Source organism: Zingiber officinale, chromosome 9A, assembly GCF_018446385.1.
Source record: "Zingiber officinale cultivar Zhangliang chromosome 9A, Zo_v1.1, whole genome shotgun sequence".
Lineage (NCBI taxonomy): Eukaryota > Viridiplantae > Streptophyta > Magnoliopsida > Zingiberales > Zingiberaceae > Zingiber > Zingiber officinale.
The window spans coordinates 2583641-2605080 of NC_056002.1; the positions used below are offsets into that span (position 1 = coordinate 2583641).

General features: G+C 38.0%; 3 protein-coding genes and 1 pseudogene across 9 annotated transcripts; 2 read left to right on the top strand and 2 right to left on the bottom strand.

Annotated features, from left to right (window-relative positions):
- Positions 1-1621: 1621 nt before the first annotated feature.
- LOC122019692 lies at positions 1622-7779 on the top strand. Of its 3 annotated transcripts, none has more exons than XM_042577160.1 (9): positions 1622-1949; positions 3003-3093; positions 4933-5521; positions 5606-5689; positions 5791-6722; positions 6808-6909; positions 7009-7161; positions 7235-7360; positions 7441-7779. In XM_042577160.1, exons 3-9 carry the CDS (start codon positions 4990-4992, stop codon positions 7600-7602), a joined length of 2091 nt encoding a protein of 696 aa, XP_042433094.1. In that variant the 5' UTR covers positions 1622-1949; positions 3003-3093; positions 4933-4989; the 3' UTR covers positions 7603-7779. The 3 variants fall into 3 exon arrangements, with proteins under 3 accessions (XP_042433094.1, XP_042433093.1, XP_042433095.1); XM_042577159.1 differs by having other exon boundaries at positions 1622-1875; XM_042577161.1 differs by lacking the exon at positions 1622-1949 and adding an exon at positions 2312-2554.
- Positions 7780-7894: 115 nt separating this feature from the next.
- On the bottom strand, positions 7895-13481 carry LOC122019690 (calcium-transporting ATPase, endoplasmic reticulum-type-like). Of its 5 annotated transcripts, none has more exons than XM_042577157.1 (9): positions 13197-13481; positions 11434-12874; positions 10824-10932; positions 10625-10746; positions 9753-10031; positions 9259-9642; positions 9045-9154; positions 8745-8973; positions 7895-8587 (listed from the first exon to the last, which is right to left on the bottom strand). In XM_042577157.1, the coding sequence occupies exons 2-9, from the start codon at positions 12787-12789 to the stop codon at positions 8030-8032; spliced, it is 3147 nt and encodes a 1048-aa protein (XP_042433091.1). In that variant the 5' UTR covers positions 12790-12874; positions 13197-13481; the 3' UTR covers positions 7895-8029. The 5 variants fall into 5 exon arrangements, with proteins under 5 accessions (XP_042433091.1, XP_042433090.1, XP_042433088.1 ...); XM_042577156.1 differs by having other exon boundaries at positions 13144-13481; XM_042577154.1 differs by having other exon boundaries at positions 13047-13481.
- Positions 13482-13783: 302 nt separating this feature from the next.
- LOC122019693 (calcium-binding protein KIC-like) lies at positions 13784-14374 on the bottom strand. Its single transcript, XM_042577162.1, has one exon. It carries the CDS (start codon positions 14327-14329, stop codon positions 13934-13936), a length of 396 nt encoding a protein of 131 aa, XP_042433096.1. The 5' UTR covers positions 14330-14374; the 3' UTR covers positions 13784-13933.
- Positions 14375-15859: 1485 nt separating this feature from the next.
- On the top strand, positions 15860-16800 carry LOC122020990 (annotated as a pseudogene).
- Positions 16801-21440: the final 4640 nt, after the last annotated feature.

Sequence of the window (21440 nt, forward strand, 5' to 3'; positions counted from 1 at the left end):
CAGCTCTTCCTCAACTTCGTTGGCCCCCGAGCTAAAGCCAGAGTAGGGTTGGCAGTCATCTCATAAGACACTGTAAATTAATAGTAATGTAAAATGTTAAGAGGATATTCTAGTTATGGTGGCAGGAACCCACAAATATACATATTTATTACATGGGGTCACTCCAACAATTAACAAACCCTAGAAATACTCCTTTTGGCAGGTCGTCAATCATAGCGGGCAAAGATGATTGGATTAGTAACAACAAAATAATCAAGCACAGTGGTCCCTTGGCTTGGCTGCCAAATGGCTGGGACAGTGATCACCACCTGACTCACTACTACTCTGCAAAAACGAAAAAACCACTCAGCATGTTCATGTATCTCTGTATAAGTATTCATCACTAGCATTGCTACTTGTCTTAAAGAGTTAGGTAGATCCTAGGAATATCTAGCTTCGATCACTTCCCTTGAATTATGACGTCATTTCTATCAAATATTCTAAAGTCACACAGTTGAAGAGCAGTACTGTGGTGCAGCCTAAGGTCCCTAAATAAGGGCACCAAACTTTGGGATTACAGACAACTAATTACTCTCCAAACAGAGTGTTTATCTTTTGTTTCTTGTGCCAGGCCAAAGCTTGTAGTCAAGATCCCTGTACATATATTGTGTGGGGCTTATCATATCAGAGAGAGAGAGAGAGCTTAAAGAGGGAGGATTTCTGAGAAAAACTGGTGAAATGGCAATGTCCTAGACAAAACATTATGCTGCATGATGGATGATCCCTATACTTTATGACTGTGGACCTTGGATTCCATAGCCATTGTGGCTCAGAGAGTGACAGATGATCTTTAAAGTTTAAGGTACCTACTATAGTGACCATGGCTTCATGAAATTAAATATGCATTTAACAAACAAGTAGACTTCAGTTAATTAGTTCACAGCATTCAGCAACAAAACAACCTCTGGGTGATCAGGAAATTAATTAAACAGGAAGACAAGCATATTTGCTTTTTCTCAAAAGTATCAGAGTTTAGATCTCTTTTCGAGTGAAAGAACCTGTCTCCAGATAAAAGAAATCTGGAACGAGAATTCATGCAGCTACGTGAGTGAGAAAGAGATAGAAGAACCCAGATGAGATAATATACATAAAGGCCTTTTGATTCATGTGGAACAGTCAAAAATAGTGAGAGAGAAAGTTATTAGCTGAATTGCTCAGGGACTTAAATACATTAGCATTTGAACTTTGTCACCATAAACTTAACTTATGTGGTCAAAGGAAAGAACTAGACATTGCCAATCTCTTGCCTATCTTTGTGTTGGAGTAAAGAGGAGCACATAGTGTACAAAAGCTTAATCATTGTGTTCAAAGACATTAAAAAAAAAGTCAATTATATGAATTTGAAAGAAAGTCTTATAATTGTGTTGAATTTTAAAGGTAAAAAAATTATTAATATAGTTCCATCTTTAAAAAGTGATTTCATTTTTTTTTATATAAATAAAGGCCTTGATTGGATATTCTCTTCACTGAGCTACCACATGTCAGTCGCCATCTCTCCATTATAACGCTTCCATCCGCCCGTTTTTTCCGCAACCGGAAAACCGGTTTTCTGTCCGTATCGGGTTGGGCCACTGTCTACTTGAACCGCTCCTCCACTCTCACTCGTAGTCGAAGGCCAAAGCAAAGGAGGAGCGAGCGAGAGAGAGAGAGAGAGAGAGAGAGAGAGAGAGAGGTGTAGGGAGGGAGTATCTGAGCACGCAGGAGAGTGGCCAAGGCGAGTGCTTGAAAAAGGCTACAACATTTTAGGGTTCTTTTTCCTCCTCCACTTCATCTCTCTGTCTTCTTCTGCGCTCGGCGAGGAGGCGATCATCCTGCGGCCGTGGAACTAGTGGTGAGGTAGGTGCCGTGGCGCTGTGTCCTGGTCTGGTGCCAGGATTGAGGGTGGTGGAGACCCGCTGTATCTCTAGTTTGTTCGTATCCCCTTCTTTGATTTTTTTTCGAATCTTTTCGGATTTGTTTTTGTTTCTTAGAGAATCTTTTTGTTTATTGCGTTGGGAAATGATGTGAGAGCATAGATTTGTTCTTTTTCTGGAGGGAAGTTAATTTAGGCTTACTTCTACTCCATCTTTTCTGTCCACAATCCCCGAGTTGTTGGAATATGACATTGAATGGGAAAGCGATTTCCAGTAAAAATCAGTCCTCTTATTTTGGGGTTGAACATTCTTCAACAATAGTCCTTATTGGCGTTTTCCTTTGCTAAGCCCATATGTTTTGGTTCAGAACTATATAGTGTTTATTGTTGAAAGAGAATATTCCTTAGTGGATGGCTCATTTGACGGTGTTCGCTTTGGCTTACTTTTGCCAGATAACTTTCCTCTTTATACCAGGTTAGAAAAAAAATAGCTTTGTTCTTTCTTTCCCCTTCCTGGTAAAAGTTGCTTCTTTTTAGCCAAAGCAACAGAGGAAACCATTTATTTTGGTTCTGCACATAGGTTCTCGTCTGACAGAAATATGCTCCTTGAAATTGAATTGCACTGGTGCTTAAAATATTTCAGATCTAGCAGAGATTGCGAGTGTATGTGCTCTTTTTCTTTTGTTTACTGGATTATGTTTCTTTCCTCTGCTGTTTTCGCTGAGCTTGTATAAGAACAATGCAATATGTTCCATCTTTTCTGATCCCGTGTAATCTCATGTGCTTGGTGGTACTTCTTCATCGTTATTAGATATTTTTGCATATTTTTCAGGAAAAATGCAGCCAATTTCCTGTTTTGACAAATGTTTTGCCTCCTGACATTCCTCCTGCATTCTTCATGTGTAGTTTGATTGACGCAAATCTGATTTTATTTTGCCACTGTTGTTTACAGTTGTATATTTTGTTAAGTTTAGTTATGGTGGTTATGGACATGGGTCATTTAATATTTAAATATCCAAATGAACATGTGATCTCTAATGTGCTATCTCAAATGGTTGCAAAACAGTTGTTCATTCAAAATGCTTACATCTTTCCATTTATTTTCGTGCAGATTGTTGATCGAGAGTTATGAATTAAAATCCAGATTTGTCAATTCAGATCTTGTTTCAGTTATTGCCTCTTACCAACTCAAGTTATCTAAGGTAATGCTGAATCTCTTTGCACAAATGATTTCCTATGCTTGGGTTAATCATAGAAGTATAATTGATAGTTTTTCTTGTTTGTGAAAGAAATTTCTTTTATTATATCATGACAGATAATAAAGTCAGTTTGTAAGTTTGATAAGAATATTCAATCTAGAACCATAAGAATATTTTTGGAAAACACAACTGTTTATTAGATACTCAACATACACTTCAGATTCCTTATTTACTTCCCCCTGTCACATTGGATCATAGAGTTGAAGTTGGTTGGCTTGTTAAGAATATACAGTCAAGAACCGTAACAAATTGTTTGAAAGCACAAGTATTTGTATGTTAGATGGATATTTGACATAAAGTTGAAGTTCCTTATTTTATTATATTTATATATATTACAATAATGTTTCATATTAGAAAAAACTAAAAAAAAAAGTTTATTGTAGTTCAATGTTCATTAGTGAGAACTGCCACATGCTTGAATGAGATATGAGTAGGTCAATGCCATTGTCTTTCCTTGCGAGCGGAAAGACTTTCTGCTGTTTCTGTCTTTTCATACTCCAAGAAATATAAGGATAATGTCTTGTCTATGTATGTTGATCTAATCCTCACTTTATTATCCATATATGAATCAAGCTAGTACCAAGACTATAATTACACTTTACTCTCCAATTATGCCTTATTCTGCAGCAGATAAAAAAAAATTCGCTTATACTTAGTGAGTATCTTATTTATGTAATTAGCGTAGGTTTCAGTTTGTTGTATAATATTCACTGCTGAGCAAACACAAAATTCCATTTTAGCTGCAATTACTTATGATTTCTGTTATGCGTTTATTCATAATTTATAATGGAAATATTTATTTATACCCAATGCCACATTATTGGTGCTGGTAGGATATACTTTTGTGTTTTGACAATGATTAGACCAATATATAAAATTTTATGGAAGCATGGAGAATATTAGAAGATGAGAGAATGATTTCTAACTAAAAAATGTGAAATTTACTAATTAAATGTGGATCTGAGTACAGAATTGAATTTAAATAGTATTTATCGTGACAATTTTTTTTTTTACTAATGTTATGTCAACCTACATTGTTCATAGTTATGTAGAATATTTAGTTCCATGTCTCAATATTTTGAATTCCTAGCTATACATGCTAGGCTTTCTTGTTATAAACTTAGTATATATGATGTTTCTTTGAGAACTAAAGGTGAAATTTCAGTTTGTTTACTTAAAATAATGAATAATAGTTTGATTAAGGAGATAAGGTGACATACAAAATCTTGCCCCCATTTTTTTCCCTACTGTACATTGTGTATTTAGAGGACCAGTGCATCTTCCTTCTTATGTGTACAAAGTAATCTTTGGCCAAACACAGTAAAATTTGGAACTTGAGTATTGTTGATTTTTGTAAGGAATTGGAAATAATGAACAAATTTTAAGGTGAATAGCTCTAGAAGTATTAATTCTAACTTATCATGCTACCAGTTAAAAGAACCAAAATCAATGTTTATTTTCTATTTTTTTTAAGATTCTATCCAACATTTATGAGCAACATGCTTCAAAAAGGTTCAGTTGTGTTTACAAATCTTGTTCGTAATAATTTATCTTGTGCACATTTATACAACCAGTGAGTTGAAGCTTTAGCTTTTATATTACTTAATCCCCATTATCCCTCAAGAAGGTTCAGTTGTGTTTACAAATTTTGTTCATAATAATTTATCTTGTGCACATTTATACAACCAATGAGTTGAAGCTTTAGCTTTTATATTACTTCCCCATTATCTTTTCAAGCATGGGCACATTTCTCAAGAATTTGATCAAGGCACTGATGTACAGGCATAATATGTTCCTGATATTTGGAGTATTAATCTAGCAAAGAGTTCATTTCTGCTGATGGAGAATCTGTCTGGGCATTTCCAATATGTAGATACTCATGAAACAATGGAGTTTCCTGATCAGCATGAAACATTCAGTTTTGCAAGTTCCTCTGCAGATGCATATGCTTGCTACCAGAACACTAGTACCTTCCATGAAGCGTTTGGAGAGCAATTGAGTAATACAGATTCTTTAGGGCCCATCCCTTCTCCCAACATTTTTCCACTAGGATCTTATTATGGTTCCAGTAGTCATAATGCCATGAGCCCTTATTTACTAGAATCACTACTAGCTCAATCTACTGATGATTCTAGAGATTACTTCAATGCATTCCAGAAGACATCCTTTATGGGTGTAAATTCATCAGTTCACTTCACAGAACTCCAGGACTCGACCAATGTCAAAAGTCAAGCTCAAGTGCCACCTAACACCAAATTACTGTCTATGTCTCACTGTCCAGAAATTTCAGGCATGATGTTCTTTAAGCCAGACAATTACTTGAACAATTTCACAAATCCCCATCTTATGATAGAGCAAGGGCTGCCATTTGGTACTATGAATTACTCACTTCTTAAAGATTTGATTTTTAACATCCATTTTCATTGTATCAACATATTACATGAATCCTTTGCAGGTTCTCCTTCATCTAGTAAATTTGCATCACAGGACTCTGTGCCTAAAACAAAACCATGTGAGATCGCAAAAGCAGGCTTTTATGGTAATTTAATTTCTCATTTATTTGATAGATTTGGAAAAGACCTTCCTTTTGTTATTTTACATCATCAAAAATAAATGATCTGTGAATCACTATTTCTCCAGATTCTGGACCTGAAGATTCTTTATTGTATCATCATAGAGATCTTCCTGGGACTGATATTTGTGATCACCACTCAGAGCATACAATTGATGAGACTGTGCAAAAGAATGAGAGTGTTCGAGGTGTCCATTCTGTATCATCTAGTCTTGTTGAAAATGACAACAGTGTGTGTAACATGGTTTCCAGGTCGTCGCAAAAGCATGTTGAGAATTCCATTTCAGCTGCAGTTAACTCCCTGGTTTTAGAGAGTGATAAAAGGGCAAACTGTTCAATAGCACCTATGCAGTTACATTATGACAATGACCTATTCGATAGTGTGGAACAAGTACATGAACTGTGGGATAACATTAGACTGCCAGTTTGCCACAACACCTCTTCAAGTAAAAGTTCAGGTGCTTCAGGTTGTCACTCAGTGATGGAAATGAGCTCAGCATCTGCTTATGACAAGGGAATGTTCTCGGACTCTGGTCTTCAATTATTGATGGATGCTATAGCTGGTGAGCACGCCAATAAAGGTTCTGCTCATCGCTATGGTGCCAAATATAGTAGTCCTATTTCTCGTCTTAATTTGGAAAGTCAATTCTCTACTGGATTGGGTGATCCTTCAGGGTACAGAAATCAGGTTCCTTCAATAGGTCATCCTTCTGTAAATGTTGCGTCCAATCTGTTATTGCCTTTCTCTAACTCTGAGGCTGTTCATGAATCTCCGAAAGAAGCACTATCAAATTCTAATTTCTGTTCATGGATTGATGATAGCTGCAGTATCAGTACTGAGAATTCTGCCCTAAATCAATCCAAGAAACCTGAAGAATCTTCCAAGGCTGTTAAGAAAAGGGCTAGACCTGGTGAGAGTACACGGCCAAGGCCAAAAGATCGTCAACAGATTCAAGATCGTCTGAAGGAGCTGAGAGAAATTGTACCCAACGGCGCAAAGGTACATCACAAGTTGGTAGTGGCTATTGATTGGCAATTTACTCCTTTTATTTATTCCTTACCATTTTCCTTTTCTGATGTAACAGTGTAGCATTGATGCTTTGTTGGACAAAACAATCAGGCATATGCTCTTTCTACAAAGTGTGACAAAGTATGCAGACAAACTCAAACAAGCTGATGAACCCAAGGTACATTTTTGTGACTATATTCTGATTTTGGATATTTCATACGAAAGCAATGTTAAAAATCTGTCAGTTTTATTCACTACTTATTGTTTGAATTTTCAGATCATCGGCGAGGAGAGCGGTGTTGTTCTAAAAGATAACTCTGGCAGTGTTAGTGGTGCTGGTGCAACGTGGGCATATGAAGTTGCTGGGCAAACCATGGTCTGTCCAATTATAGTTGAGGATCTGACACCCCCTGGTCAAATGCTTGTTGAGGTAAAACAACATTAACACTATTCTTTATGTTCTACTTCCAAGTATCTGAGAGTTGGCCAATTTTGTGCTGCAGATGCTGTGTGAAGACCGAGGTCTCTTTCTTGAGATAGCAGATATCATACGTGGGTTTGGGCTGATAATCTTGAAAGGAGTAATGGAAATTCGTGAGTGCAAAATTTGGGCTAGGTTCTTGGTTGAGGTAAGTTTGAAATTTACCTTGAGAACTCACTGCTCAATTTTGTGTTCGGAACTCAAAATTTTGTTTTTCTTGTGTTGTAGGCAAACAGAGAAATCACCAGAATGGACATATTTTTGTCACTCATACAACTTCTACAGCAAAATAGTTGTTTGAGATCCAGTGATCTAGCCACTAAGGTTATAGATAAAGGAGCTTCAGCATTCCCTGGTTATCATCAATCTCCTATGGTGAGTTCCAGTTAATCCGACCTAATGCTTGAAGTCAGGCATGCCTTGTATAATGCGTGCTGCAACCTGAAGACGGAAGGCTCGTGCCATGAGATAGTAGATCGTGTTTAAACAAATGATAATATGGAGTTCCCGCCGCAAGCCTTTGTTGCTGAAGCAGGTTGATAGGTTTTGTAGTGATCAATCTAGTATGAGATGATGTGTGCATAGTAACATGGCTTGGGTGCTAAGAATTAGAGTATTTATTGTTCCTAATTAATGTAAAGTTGTGAATTTGATATTTAGTTATCAATCTAACCTGTTTGAATGATCAAAAAATTTGCAGTTAACCATCTGATTGTCTAGGATCATAATGTTAACATCACTTCCCACGAACAAGTTCTCATGTTGTATGATACTATATACATCTTAAAATTTTACTAGCTGAAAGCATCTGATATGACTATTCCATCTTCTGCCTTTGAGTCCACCATTTCCTCCTGCCGATATACTTGAGGATCTCATCGATGAGCACCACAGGAGTAGAAAACAGAATAACTAAAAGCCACTCCTTCAAGCTCAATGCCACTATTCCGAAGATGCTAGCCAGAAACGGAACATAGAGGATGACAAAATGCAGCCCGAAAGAAACCATCATCGCAAGGAGGAGCCATGGGTTCCTCCAAGGCGGCATCCGAACCAAGCTATTGTCTTCCGATAAAGCATTCAGAGAATTGAACATCTCGATCGCTACTAAAACCGATAGAGATAAGGTCATTGCCTTCACTTTTCCATGGGTGAAATAGTGGCATGGATCTGTGAAGGATATCATACGGTTGCCGGCAAAGAATGGCTTAGGCGAGAAGTCGGTCCATGTGTGGCATTGTCCCCACGAGCGGAGTTGGGCTAAGGACACAATGGTGTGGCCATCACTTGCAAGATCTATGCCGAAGACAGATGGTTGAGTGTACCACAGGATGAAGATGCCAACGGTTGATAAACCGACATAAGAACCGATCACCTGATTTAGCGAAAACAAGCATTAACGTTCAAAGAAACTTGTAACAAAGACTACCATGAAGATTTGAAGTCGTAAAAGCTTCCATGATAAAGTCATGCTAAGATTAAATTGTTGCATAATATGTTAATGGAAGAGCATAGAAATATGCAATCCGAACCAGGTAACGGAAGAGAACCCAAGAGTTGATAAGAGCATCATTGCGCTTTCGTGGTGGTTTCTCCATTATATCGACATCGGCAGGGTTGAAACCCAGAGCTGTTGCAGGGGGGCCATCCGTGACGAGATTGACCCACAGAAGCTGAACCGGTACTAGGCATTCAGGTATTCCAAATGCAGCAGTCAAAAATATGGAGATCACTTCTCCCATGTTCGACGATATCATATATCTTAGCAAAAAAAGAACAATAATGAGAAAAAAGTGCAAGACCAACAAATTAAAAGATGCTTCCCCAAATACCTAATAAAAGATTTCATGTTGTTGTAGATAGCACGGCCTTCGGCAACTGCTGAGACAATAGTACTGAAATTGTCATCTGCCAAAACCATATCAGCAGCTTCTTTTGCAACCTGAAAAAGATTCATGATAACCTCTAAATTACACTGACTAATTAAGGTGGGTGATTAACAATCTTTAATTCTAAAGTAACAGAAAAATTAGGAGTTTTATTGACCTCGGTCCCTGTGATACCCATAGCAATACCGATATCAGCTAGCTTCAATGCAGGTGCATCATTGACTCCATCTCCAGTCATTGCAACAATTTCACCCATGTCCTTTAGTAGACGTACAATATCTTGCTTATGTCTTGGTTCAGCGCGCGAAAAAACTAGACCGCCGGGCTTTGACAAGATCTCGGTTTGCTGGCTATTCGAAAGGGCCATAAACTCTTTACCAGAAAAACTTTTGCCTTTGAGGCTTGCCTTGTCAGGGAACAAGCCAATTTCCTGACAGATTGCTTCTGCTGTGGACTTGTTATCTCCAGTAATAACCATAACTTTAATACCTGCACATCTGCAATCTTGAATGGCCTTGTGAACTTCATCGCGAGGAGGGTCCTGACCAAATTTTGTCAATAGCAAAATTATAATCTTTATTGTATAGAAATACATTTGCAATAATCAGCAGTGAAGACTATAAAAATCATATCGAAGGACTCGAGACTCACCCTCAGACCAACAACTCCAACAAAAATTAGATTACTCTCAATTTCAGGATAGTTTGCAGGATCAAGCAACCTCTTGTGAGCTTGATGAGTTTCTGCAATATAATCTGAGAACTCTCCCAAGTTATCTTTAAATGCAAATCCTAAGCATCTTAACCCTTTTGAGCTCATCTCGTGGACATTGGTCATTATTCTCTGTCTACAAGCCTCATCCAACAAAGCAATAGATCCATCTGGAAGATACACACTTGAACTCCTCTCCAAAACACTTTCGAAAGCACCCTGAGGACAAAAAAGCATATTACTGAACAGAGGCTTATATCAAGTTTACTTAGATATTATCTAGCATCAATGCTTACAAACAAATTGAGTAGATTCAGCAAATCCCGGTTCATGTGAAAGACCCATCTAATATAGTCGTTGGTCATACGAATTGACATTTCTCCACTGTTTCATCGAACCAACACTAGAATACTAGATTTTTCTCTTCCACTAACCATGATTTAGTTTAGATTAAGTGAGCATGATGTAATCACCAGTATTGGAGCAACACCTATAACCTCAGTGCATTGGACATTTGAAATGAGAACATGATAGTTTGAAGAAACGTTTTCTGTCAGGCTGTGGCAAAAAAAATAAAATAATTCATGCTTGGAAGTTATGATCGCAGCCATATGAAACCCCAATCTTTCAACCTTTAATTTGTCAGTTCTCAATGTCTAGAAACCCAATTCATTCGCAACAATCTGGAATGTATCAAGCTCATTAAAATCTTAATCTACCTCTTTCCCTCACATATTTAATTCTAATATATTATCCTGTCTAACTATCTAAATGATTCATGAACTATGCAAACAATAGGAGCAATGAGGTACCTTCACAAGAAGACGGTTATTTCCTGTTGGTTCTTTGACAATAACACTCATAGATTTCCTTACACGATCAAACTCAAGTGTTGCGAGCCTTTTTGATCTCTTTATCCACCATTCACAGCATCCTGAATTACATATCAATGAAGCAGAAATTAAATGCAAGATTAGGAAAAAAAAACAAGAGGGAAAATTTTCTCCTCACCTAATCTTACAGGAGTAGAGCAAGTGATAGAAAAATCAGAAGCAAATTCTATTTCATGGATTCTACTCCTTGGATTTGCACTTGGAATTCCCATCTTCTCTACCAGCACCTTTGGGATGAAAATATCAGTAAAGCATATTCTAGTATGATAATAATACTTGTGTATGAATGATACACTTGCGGAAACTAAATATTTAGCAGAACCATGGAACGGAATAAATAAAAAATCATTTGATACAACTGTATAGTTAGATGGTCAAATATCACAAATCAAATTTTAAAAGGCATTTTCGATCTAGCCATTGAGGGGAAGGGGTACATCTGTATACAAGAAAGTGCTATTAAAACATACAAGATGGACAAAGAACCCTGTTCAATTGTTTAGCATAATTTCTGGACCAGTTAGCTATGATTTTAACAATCATTGAATTACATGTTTAATTCATTAATGGATATTAGTTCATTCCCAATATGGTTTAAGAAATTTCTTTAGAATGAGGTGGCAGTTTGTATTATTGTAAGTTAATCTGGGGTAATATTAAACAAGTAGTTGTCATACGACATGTGAATTGTAGATATTCCTCTATGAAAAAAGAAGAAAGTCACAAACCTTAAGAGCTGCTTCAGTAGGCAGACCTGTTGCCCGAAAAAGATAATTGTCACGATATATTCCAGCATCATTGCAAACTGAACAAATCTCTGCTAAGGCCTGCAAACTCTCATCCATTTTCCATTTGTTCCACCGAACAATACCTCCATCCTTAGGGTTGTATGTTGTGCCATTTACGTGAAACACTCGAATGGAGTTGATATCACCAAGAGTAAGAAATTCATTTACAGACATTTGGTTAGTTGTAAGGGTTCCAGTTTTATCTGAGCATATAACAGTTGTACATCCCAGGGTCTCTACACTTGGAAGCTTCCTAACTATGGCATGCTTTTGAGCCATTTTTCTTGTACCCAATGCCAAACAGGTAGTGATTACAGCAGGAAGACCTTCAGGAATAGCTGCTACTGCAAGAGCTACAGCTATTTTGAAATAATATGTACATTTCTCAAAAGAAAAGTGAAAATTCCATAATGTTGAATTTGCATTATCCCAAGTGATAAAGTTCCGATAGTTAGTAGCCCAGACTAACAGGCAAACTAGTCCGATTGCAATAGTTAATCTTTCACCAAACTCATCTAGTTTTTTCCTCAAGGGGGTGTCACGCTCTTCTTGTGAAGCTTCGCTAATCTGAATCTGAATTTTTCCTAGTTCAGTGTCCATTCCTACACTAGTAACTATACAAACACAATTACCATTGACAATGGTTGTACCTGCAAAAAGCATGCATTCTTTTGCTTGCAATTCACAATCAGATAGAGGTACAGGACTGGTCCCTTTGAGTACAGGCATGCTCTCCCCAGTCAACGAGCTTTGCTCAACCCTCAAAGTTGAGGTGGTCAAAGTTGTTACTCTCGCATCCGCAGGGACCTTATCACCAACCCTCAATTCAACAATATCACCTGGGACTAGTTCCCTGGCAGGCAAATCAGGGATGTAACGTCCATCTCTGCAAACCTTGGCATATTCACACTGCATGTTCTTTAGGGCTTCAAGAGCCTTTTCGGCATTAGTCTCCTGCCAGACGCCCACAATTGCATTGAGAATAAGAATCGAAAGGATAACAAATGGTTCTACATAAACCTCAAGCCCTGCGTGGCTGGATTCAATTCCCTCCATGCACGAAAGAATAAAGGAGATGAAGGCTGCCACTAGGAGGATTCTAACAAGCAAATCGTCAAACTGATGCAGGATGAGACACCACAAAGGTTTTCCCTTCTCTTTCTTGAGCTCATTCCATCCATACTTTTCTCGCCTTGCCTCAGCTTCGAAAGAGCTTAAACCCTTGTTCAATTTGACATTGTAAACCTTCAGACAATGCTCTACGGACCAAGCCCATGGGAATGATTTATCCTCCATACTTCAGAAAAAACAAGCCGAATTCATCTACACTGCCTGTGCCCAGTCAGAAGCGCTCGCCGTTGAAACGCATACTAAGTAGCATCTGCAGTTCTAAAGGAGATAAGAGCAATATCTAAAGCAATCCAAAGAGAAATTTAGCAAAAAAAAAAAATCCCCTTCCAAGTTAGCTTCACCTCTCTAGCTGCTAGAGATAGTTTCTGAAAAAAGTAGTAGGATGAAGAACACGAATCCAGGAAGAGAGAGAGAGTGGTTACACAAATTAGGCATAGAAATTCCTTGTGTCTGTGTGTGTCAAATCTCTTACAGCAAAATGAAGCAACCAACGGAGCACAAGGAAAATAGACAGCTCACATAAGGCATCATCTAGAATGACCCCGCACTCTACTAGCGGAGCAGAGAACTACCATTAACTGCTTCTTTGTGATGCGACAAAACTGAGCAATGAAACGCCGTAACCGCCCCCATAGGTGGGAAGACGAATCCAAAAACCGCCCCTTGTCGTCTCCTCTGTCACGAAAGTAGGAGAAGGAACCTTTTCGAAACTGAACAGTCAACTACGCAAACCCAGGACGAAGATTTATCCATGAGAGCTGATCAGTGGCAGTAAGGGTGAGATGGAAAAGGACAAACCACGCACAAGAACAGAGGAAGAAAAAATCGAAAAGAGGGAAAGATGCCAGAAAGGGAAGAAAACGCACCTTCGTGGAAAGCGAACGAGGAACGTGGGAATAAATTCGCTTGGGACCGAAGCAAGCAATCCATGCCGTCGATCTCTCTCTCTCTCTCTGACTGCAATTCTCCGTGCGTCCCACCTGCCGTTCTTCGGCATCGAATCTAGTTTTAGTCAAACTGACACGATTTGTCAATAATTTAAATCTAATATTTTTGTGGGTTGTGGCCCCTGATTTTGCTCTCAATTGGATTTAAAGACGTTGACTTCCATAGTTGACCTTTTATCTAGCCCATGATTTCATCATATACTCCACAAAAATGTTCATGAGCCTGCCTGCGTCTTATTGATCATCATATTGAAAAATAAATAAATAACAAGTTTCGATTTGCTGAGATTAATAGAACAAGATCATGATCCATGGCCTGATCTTTATTGGCACAGTTACAAATTCATCAATCAATTAATCGATTAGCATCGGCCGGGCGCCGGCGGCGGTGTCGGTGTCATGATCATCATCAGCTGGCTCTCGATCCACGCCTCGGCGTCGGCCATCATTTCGGGGCTGAGCCGGACCATGAGCACGCAGAACTCGCGCTCGTTGAGCGCGCCGTCGCCGTCCATGTCCCCTTCCCTCACCATCGCCTCCGCCTCCGCCGCCGTCATCCCCTCCACCCCCAGCGCCGCCGCCGCGTTCCGGCGCAGGCTCTCCGGCGTGATCACCCCGCTCTCCGCCTCCGCCAGCAGCCGGAAACCCCCGCAGAGCTCCTGCATGAACTGATCCGCCTCCAGCCGCCGCGCCATCACCGGCAGCAGGTCCTCGTACTCCCCTGCAGCCGCCCCTCCCGATTCCCCGTCCCCCGCCATGTCCGCGCACTAGCTCGGTCGCCCCGATCCGCCCATTAATCTCGATGTGGTATTTATTGCGGAATTGAAACAGCTTCTGCGAAGGTGAGCTGCGGACGGCGTCGAGCGGGCGGTTTCCGAGAAGCTTCCTCGAGCGTCGTATGGGGCCGGCTCGATTGGGCAAGAGCAGGCAGAGTTTTGTCGTCAACGTCGAGTTTATTTAAATAAATTTTTTTGATGCATGTTTATCATGTCGACAAATTTAAAGTGGTTTTTAAAATTATTTTTTATACTGTAAAATTAAATTTTTAAAAGTTTAAAAACATCTCTCATGTAAACTCCGTTAAAAGTTTATAACGTCTCCGGCGCAGCACAAACTTAACATCTCTAATGTAATAGTGAAAGATTGATTATATAATTAGTGAAAGATTGATTATATAATTTGAGACCATTAATATAACGAATTTATATTTTTTTAAAAAAAATTATAAAATTAAAAAATATTGATAAAAATACTTTTATAAAAATATGGAATCATCATATCAACGGTCCACCTCTCCGCTACTAAACGGCCAGCTATGTTCTGGATAAAATATTTAATTATAATATTTTATTTCATAAATTGTTAGTAGTAATTAAAATGATATTTTTTTTCTTTTAAAAATAAATATATTTGAGGGACGTGAAAAAAATACTATAATTAAATTAAAGTTAAAAAAACTATAATTAAATTAATTTTATAAGTAAATTAAACATTAAATTAAAATTATAAATTAAATTAAAATCATAAATTAATTAATTATAAATTATAAATAAATTAAATTAAAGATTATAATTAATTAAAATATTAAATGAAAATTATATAGAGATATTAAATACAAAATAATAAATAAAGATATGAGATTGATAATCTAAAAAATTTCTAGAGAGGTTTTTATTTAGGGAGTGATTTTTAATTATGGAGAGAATGGTAAATTTTTATATAGCATTGATATGACATATTAGAAATTAAAAAAAATTATTGAAAGATTTAATTATTGGAAATGTCATAAGAGATTTTTATACGAGGCATGATTTCCTGAGAGTTCAAATCCTCTATTCCCAAAGTTCTCTGTCCCCGTGTCCCCTTGTCGATCGGACGGATCAGATTATATCTCAAGGATGCCTTGCACATCACGAGGATACTGCACACATCTTAAGGATGCCATGATGTCTTAAGATGTAATCTAGTCCGTCCGATTGGCAGGGGACATGGGGACAGAGAAATTTGGGGACAGAAGATTTGAACTGATCTCCCTGGACCACTTTTTTGTGGTCCAGAGGATGTACCACTCGTATTTGCGGGTAGATCGTGGCCACGATCCGCCCGCAGATGGCTGTGATCTTTTCTTGGATTCCCCCGTCCCCATCAGGTTATAATTTTTATTCGGAACGGACGGACGGAGGCTGCTCGGAAGACACCCTCGCTCAGCGCCCAGTAACCTGGTCACTTATCCACCACTGAAGGCCTCCAGGCACCTGCTCTGAATAAAAACTATAACCTGATGGGGATGATGAATCCAGAAAGAGATCACAACCATTTACGATCGGATCATGATCATATAATCTGACTACAAATACGAATGACATATCCTCTCTTAAAAAAAAAGGTTCAAGGGATCTGTACTATTTTTATACTTGGAAACTATAAAAAAAATTATTGAGAGGTTTAATCATTAATGATGCCCTAAATAGTTAATTTGGGAAAATTAATCTATCATAAATTAACTCTGGCGTTTGGAGACGGCTGGAACAGCTCCGACTACGATGGCTGTTCCACGGGTTTACAGTGATGATGACGGCTACCGTGGTCAGGATTCAGGCGGCCGGCGCCTCTACAACCCTACTGGAGTTCTACGACATCCCCACAGAGTTCCTCTTACACTAGGAGTCCCTCGACAAGAGCCGCTCCTCCCGGGGACGAGAATATCACCTACTATACCGGCATCGGCAATCTCTCCGGAGCCGCCGCTGTGGCCTCCCTCAGCCTCCGCCACGCCCTCAACACCACCGAGCCCGGCGACGCGCTCATGATCCACGTTAACCGGGTCCTCAACTCCTGCGGGCAGGACGGAGGCCGTTCTCATGTACGCCGGCCTTGAGAGCGGGATGGTCGCCGCCAGGGATACGGACGACTGGGCGAACAGCGTGATTGCCGGTCTCGGCACAGGAACCCTGTTCTACTGCTCCAACGGACAGCGCTCTGCGGCCATTGCTGCCATCGAGGCTTCATGGCCGGAGCTTCTGTAGCCGGCAAATGAAGAGATACATACCGATATAGCTAGCATTCATTTTTAATTCTTCTACTACGGGAATTTTGATCTTTCCGTATCATGATCTGCCATTACGACTCACATATATTTTCTTATTATGGCCGGTGTTCATGTATTCGTTGGCTTGTACTAATTTCTAATTAACACATATAATATATATAATAATGGATGATGATGACGATGCTGATGATGATAAGATAATGATGCAAGACTTTTCAATCCCTTCTGTCAGTGGAGAAAAAGTAAAAAGGAAATGAGAAAAAAAAAGTAGGAATATGTGAGAGACAAACATCATCTCACCAATCTCCTTCATCCTCTTCACCACTGTTTAAGGTCTTTTAAACGAGAGAGGAGAGGAGAGAAAGAAAAAAGAAAAGAAACCTGCAGTATACATAGAAGAAACATGTAAGATTAGATTAAACACATGAGAGAGGCGGCAGTGGTACATGCATGGTGCAGCCAATATGGAAGCTATGATTGGGGGGAATGAAGCCTGGTCCGAGCTCTCTTCTTCCTCCACACCCATCAAACTGAACGAGGAGAAGCAGTCGCAGACCTCGAGCCAGACAACATTCCCCTCAAAGGAAAAGCTCCCACCTTTGCGTTCTCCCCTTCTCCTTAATTCCAATCGTCCATGAAATGATTGCTTGGCACTTTGATGAGAGGAGGAGATAGGTGGCCCAAAGAGAACGGGGTGCTCTCTCTCCCTTTTTATAAGTGAAATGTTACATCTTCTTGAAGTGTGAGCTTAGCTTGTATATCCACCGTTCAGGTGGCACTGGACGGTGGATGAAGGCTCGAGAGGGTTTATAACCCTAGAAAGGACGATATGAGCATTAATAATCATATCATACGCATTACTTAATCACTTAATTGTTTGAGTTTGTTTGGCATGGGGTTGATGTATCTATATGTGTTGTTGCTTAGCTGATGTCTTTAATGGAGCAGCTTGTTAGTTACTGTCTTTAATGGTGGAAGGAGGTGGATGGCACGGGGACCATATATGACGTTCAAAAAGGCATTTGAAAAACATGCATAGCCATTATATATATATATATATATATATATATGACGTTCAAAAAGGCATTTGAACATAGTCATTATATATATATATATATATATATATAATTTTGTTATCCTGCGTGACGTTACAGTGCGCGACTGTGCGCACCGCATAGGATAACAACGGTTTTTAATTTTAATTTTTTTTTTTAATTTATAAAATAAAAAAAATAAAAAAAAAAAAATTTTTAAGAGTTTATTTTAGGGTTCAAACTTTGGTTATAGTGTTAAAATTATTTTTTTTTTTAGATTTTACCTCTGGGATTTAGGCTTTCCAATTAGGTTATAGTGTTTGGTTTTAAAAAAAAATTAAAATAAAATTAATTTAAGTATTTATTGAGTATTGTAATATGTTAAAGGGATATATTAAGGTATTAAAAATTTATATAAGGAAATGGTAAATTTTTTAATTGATTTTTGAAATTTAAAATATTTAAAAAATTAAAAAAAAAAATAAAAAACTGACCGATCTCCTGCGCGCGCGCACAGTCGCGCACTGTGCGAGCGCGCAGGAGATCAATATATATTCCTTCTAAATACCGTATGTTAAATCATCAATTCACGAGCAACTTGATGGGCAAGCTCTTCAAAGGTCGTCGGTGAACAAGATAAGGAGGTTCTGAAGACAGTTCAGCAAAAAGTTAGACTAGCATCGAGAGTCCTGATAGATGACTCCGACACTTAAATTATAATTTACTTGAAATGGTATGTAGAAAGGAGAAAATAAAGTAGAAAGAAAAAACTTGGTGGAGTCCCATACGGGGAAGAAGAAGTCCCTTATTTTTTTTTTAATCTTTTTTAGTATTTTCACGTCAAATGTAAAAAAAGAATCAGGATTAATCAGATCAAGCCATCGGATAAAATCAAATTAGTATTAGAATTTAATAATTATTAAAATAATTATATTATAATTATTAGAATAATTCTGTTATTTATTAATTGGTCAATTAATGATAAATATTTCTTATACATTATATATGTACTATCCTTAGGGGTAAATATTAGTAAACAATAAGATTTATTATTGCTCTCTTATTTTTCGTTGTCTTCTTCCTATTCTTCTTTCAAGATGTCGTAGATTATCATTATCAGAATTAGATCTGTCAAATTATTATTATCGATAACTGTTAGTTTTAATTGTCATGTACGGCAATTAAACATTTCAAATGTGTTTCTTTATAGTCATCTTGAGAAAACTGTATTTATAGAGTAACCACCTGAGTTCTGTAAGGTTACGTTAGGCCGACTAGAGAGGGTGAATAGTCCTGAAAAGAAGTTAGAAATTTCTCTTATTTTTTAATAGAGAAAGGACACAATATTAATTAATATAAAAGCAATAACTAAAAAGTAAGAAAGCTTAGAATGTACTTGATTACAACCCAAGTGGTTGTTAATCCAAGACAATTGAAAGCTCACTAAAAATCTTTTTCATCCACGACACAATATTTTAAATTACTTTTTACAAAATACCTCTTTTTAAAACAAGACAAAACTAAGTGTTTAGAAATTTTAAAATTAGTTTTCAAAATTAGTTTTGAAAGTTATAATTATTTTTTGAAAATGTGCTTTATTTTTCAAATTTTAAACTTTTCAAATTTAATCTTGAAAATGATACCTTCTAAACTTGGTTTCTGATTTAAAGCTTCCAAACTTAGTTTTAGAAAGTTGATTTTGAAACTCATATTTGGATTTCAAAACATATTTTTGAAATTTTATCTAAAATGTTACAAAATCAAATTTTATATTTTACTTAGTTAAGTTTTACAAACTTAAACTTATTTTACTTAGTTAAGTTTTTGCAAAATCAAACATATTTTACTTAGTTTAAAAACTTGATTTGTAAATTGAACTTAACCTTAATATTTTTGTACTATCCTTGCAAATCATCTTTCCAAATTACAAAACTATTTTTGAAAGATTAAAGTTACAATTACAATTATCTTCTTGAAAAATCAAACATAGCTTTTTGTATAAGTTAAAAACTTAAGTCATTTTTCTATGTTATACTCCCCCAAAATAATCTGACTTACATTTCTAAATTTCGTTTGCCTTGTATTTTTTAAGTTACTTGTTGTTCTATGTTATTTTTTTTTTATGAATGTCAAAGGGGGAGGATTAGGTGGTTAAGTTAGTTGAACAAACTGAAACAGAACAAAATCTAAAAACAAACTTAACAACTATCTAAAAGCTAACTTAACAACTTATGCTTGTTTCTTACATGCATATTTATCACTAACTTAATCAGGTTGTCATTGCATCAAAAAGGGGGAGATTGTTGGTGCGGTTAGCACTAACGGTCTAACTCAAGTTTTGATGAATGACAAAATATGTTAAGTTAGTTTCGTTGTTATCTAATACTCTGATCGAGTGTGCAGGAGAAGTCCAGATAGGTTTACGGGCTGACCTGATGTATGGCACGAAACCCAGCTAGGTCGACGGGTCGATCGGATAGCTGGTACGAAGTCTAAACGGGTCAACGGGTTGATCGGACGTTTGGCACGAAGTCCAACTAGGTCAACGGGCTGACCGGATAGCTGGCACGAAGCCCAGACGAGTCGAAGGGTTGACCGGACGTCTGTCAGGTAATTAAAGGTAAGTCACTAGAGGGGAGTGACTGTGAGGATGCATTCCCGGGAAGGGAACGTAGGCGCCGATCCGACTTAGAACTATTTTGAAACTCTAAGTCGAGATCTTGACTAGATTCCGATCTCGGAGAGACGGAATCTAATTAATACTCTACTTGAACTGTGATAACACTTTGTTTTATAGGATATATGTATTATATATTTGCCTCCGGACTAATGTTTTCTTGCAGGAAGGAAGCTGCTGGAAAACTGAGGTTCGGGCGCCCGGGATGGATCCGGGCGCCCGGAGGTGACAATTTATCCTCAGCGTCACCTCGCCATGTGGAGCGCCCTGGTTGACTCGGCTACGTCATATTCAGGGCGCCTTGAAGGTTTCAGGCACCCCGAACCTCCTATATAAGGAGGGTCAAGGCTGAAGCTTCAACAACAACTCACGATCTGATCTTCTGTGCTCCTGCGATGCTACGAAAAGCTCTCCGACAAATTGCTAGTTTGCTTTGTGTTCTTTTTATTGTCGGTCTTTTCATTTTCTAATAATTCCTGTACTTTCTTTGTAATTCTCATTTCGAATTATTAGTGATTGCCCACCGAAAGCACCCTTGTGTCCGAGCGTTGGAGTAGAAGTCGACACAGGCTCCGAACCAAGTAAAAAATTACTTGTGTCACTTCTCTTTGCTTTACTCTTTCTGCTGCGTATTCTCGATATTTTTTTTAATCGATATTCACTCCCTCCTCTATCGAACACTTACAATCCAACTCTAGAGAGTGGTCATAAGGTATACATCTCCTCGTAAGGAGTGGTGAATCCTTTGTGAGCTATCCAAACATCTTTAGGTATTTCGACTTATACCCAATCATCCCAGATCCATACCTGAATGAGGTGCTTACTGTCAAAGTATAAGTTTTCATGACTAAGATAACTTGTATACATCAAGTCGAAGGAAATTTACACTAGAGCTGCAGTAAGAACTTCACAGACATATCCATATATATATAATCATATGAAGTCTTACAGTGAGTCACTCTAATAAATTAGTTACCATAACTATCATCCACGTTTAACTCTCGATGTCCCAATGTGTCCGACCAGTGAGAAAGCAACTGCTTAGCGAACTAAAGAGTATAACCCGTGCTAGTCTTATAGAATTTATGATGTCCAAATGCATCAATTCG

What these genes read in the sequence shown, in the direction of transcription:
- LOC122019692 (XM_042577160.1), top strand. Translation starts at nt 4,990, where the DNA reads ATGGAGAATCTGTCTGGGCATTTCCAATATGTAGATACTCATGAAACA. An exon ending in TTGTACCCAACGGCGCAAAG is followed by an intron (nt 6,723 to 6,807) that starts GTACATCACAAG and finishes CTGATGTAACAG; the next exon opens with TGTAGCATTGATGCTTTGTT. An exon ending in GGGCTAGGTTCTTGGTTGAG is followed by an intron (nt 7,361 to 7,440) that starts GTAAGTTTGAAA and finishes CTTGTGTTGTAG; the next exon opens with GCAAACAGAGAAATCACCAG.
- LOC122019690 (XM_042577157.1), bottom strand. Translation starts at nt 12,789, where the DNA reads ATGGAGGATAAATCATTCCCATGGGCTTGGTCCGTAGAGCATTGTCTG. An exon ending in CTCTACTCCTGTAAGATTAG is followed by an intron (nt 10,747 to 10,823) that starts GTGAGGAGAAAA and finishes TATGTAATTCAG; the next exon opens with GATGCTGTGAATGGTGGATA. An exon ending in ATAACCGTCTTCTTGTGAAG is followed by an intron (nt 10,032 to 10,624) that starts GTACCTCATTGC and finishes TTTTGTCCTCAG; the next exon opens with GGTGCTTTCGAAAGTGTTTT.
- LOC122019693 (XM_042577162.1), bottom strand. Translation starts at nt 14,329, where the DNA reads ATGGCGGGGGACGGGGAATCGGGAGGGGCGGCTGCAGGGGAGTACGAG.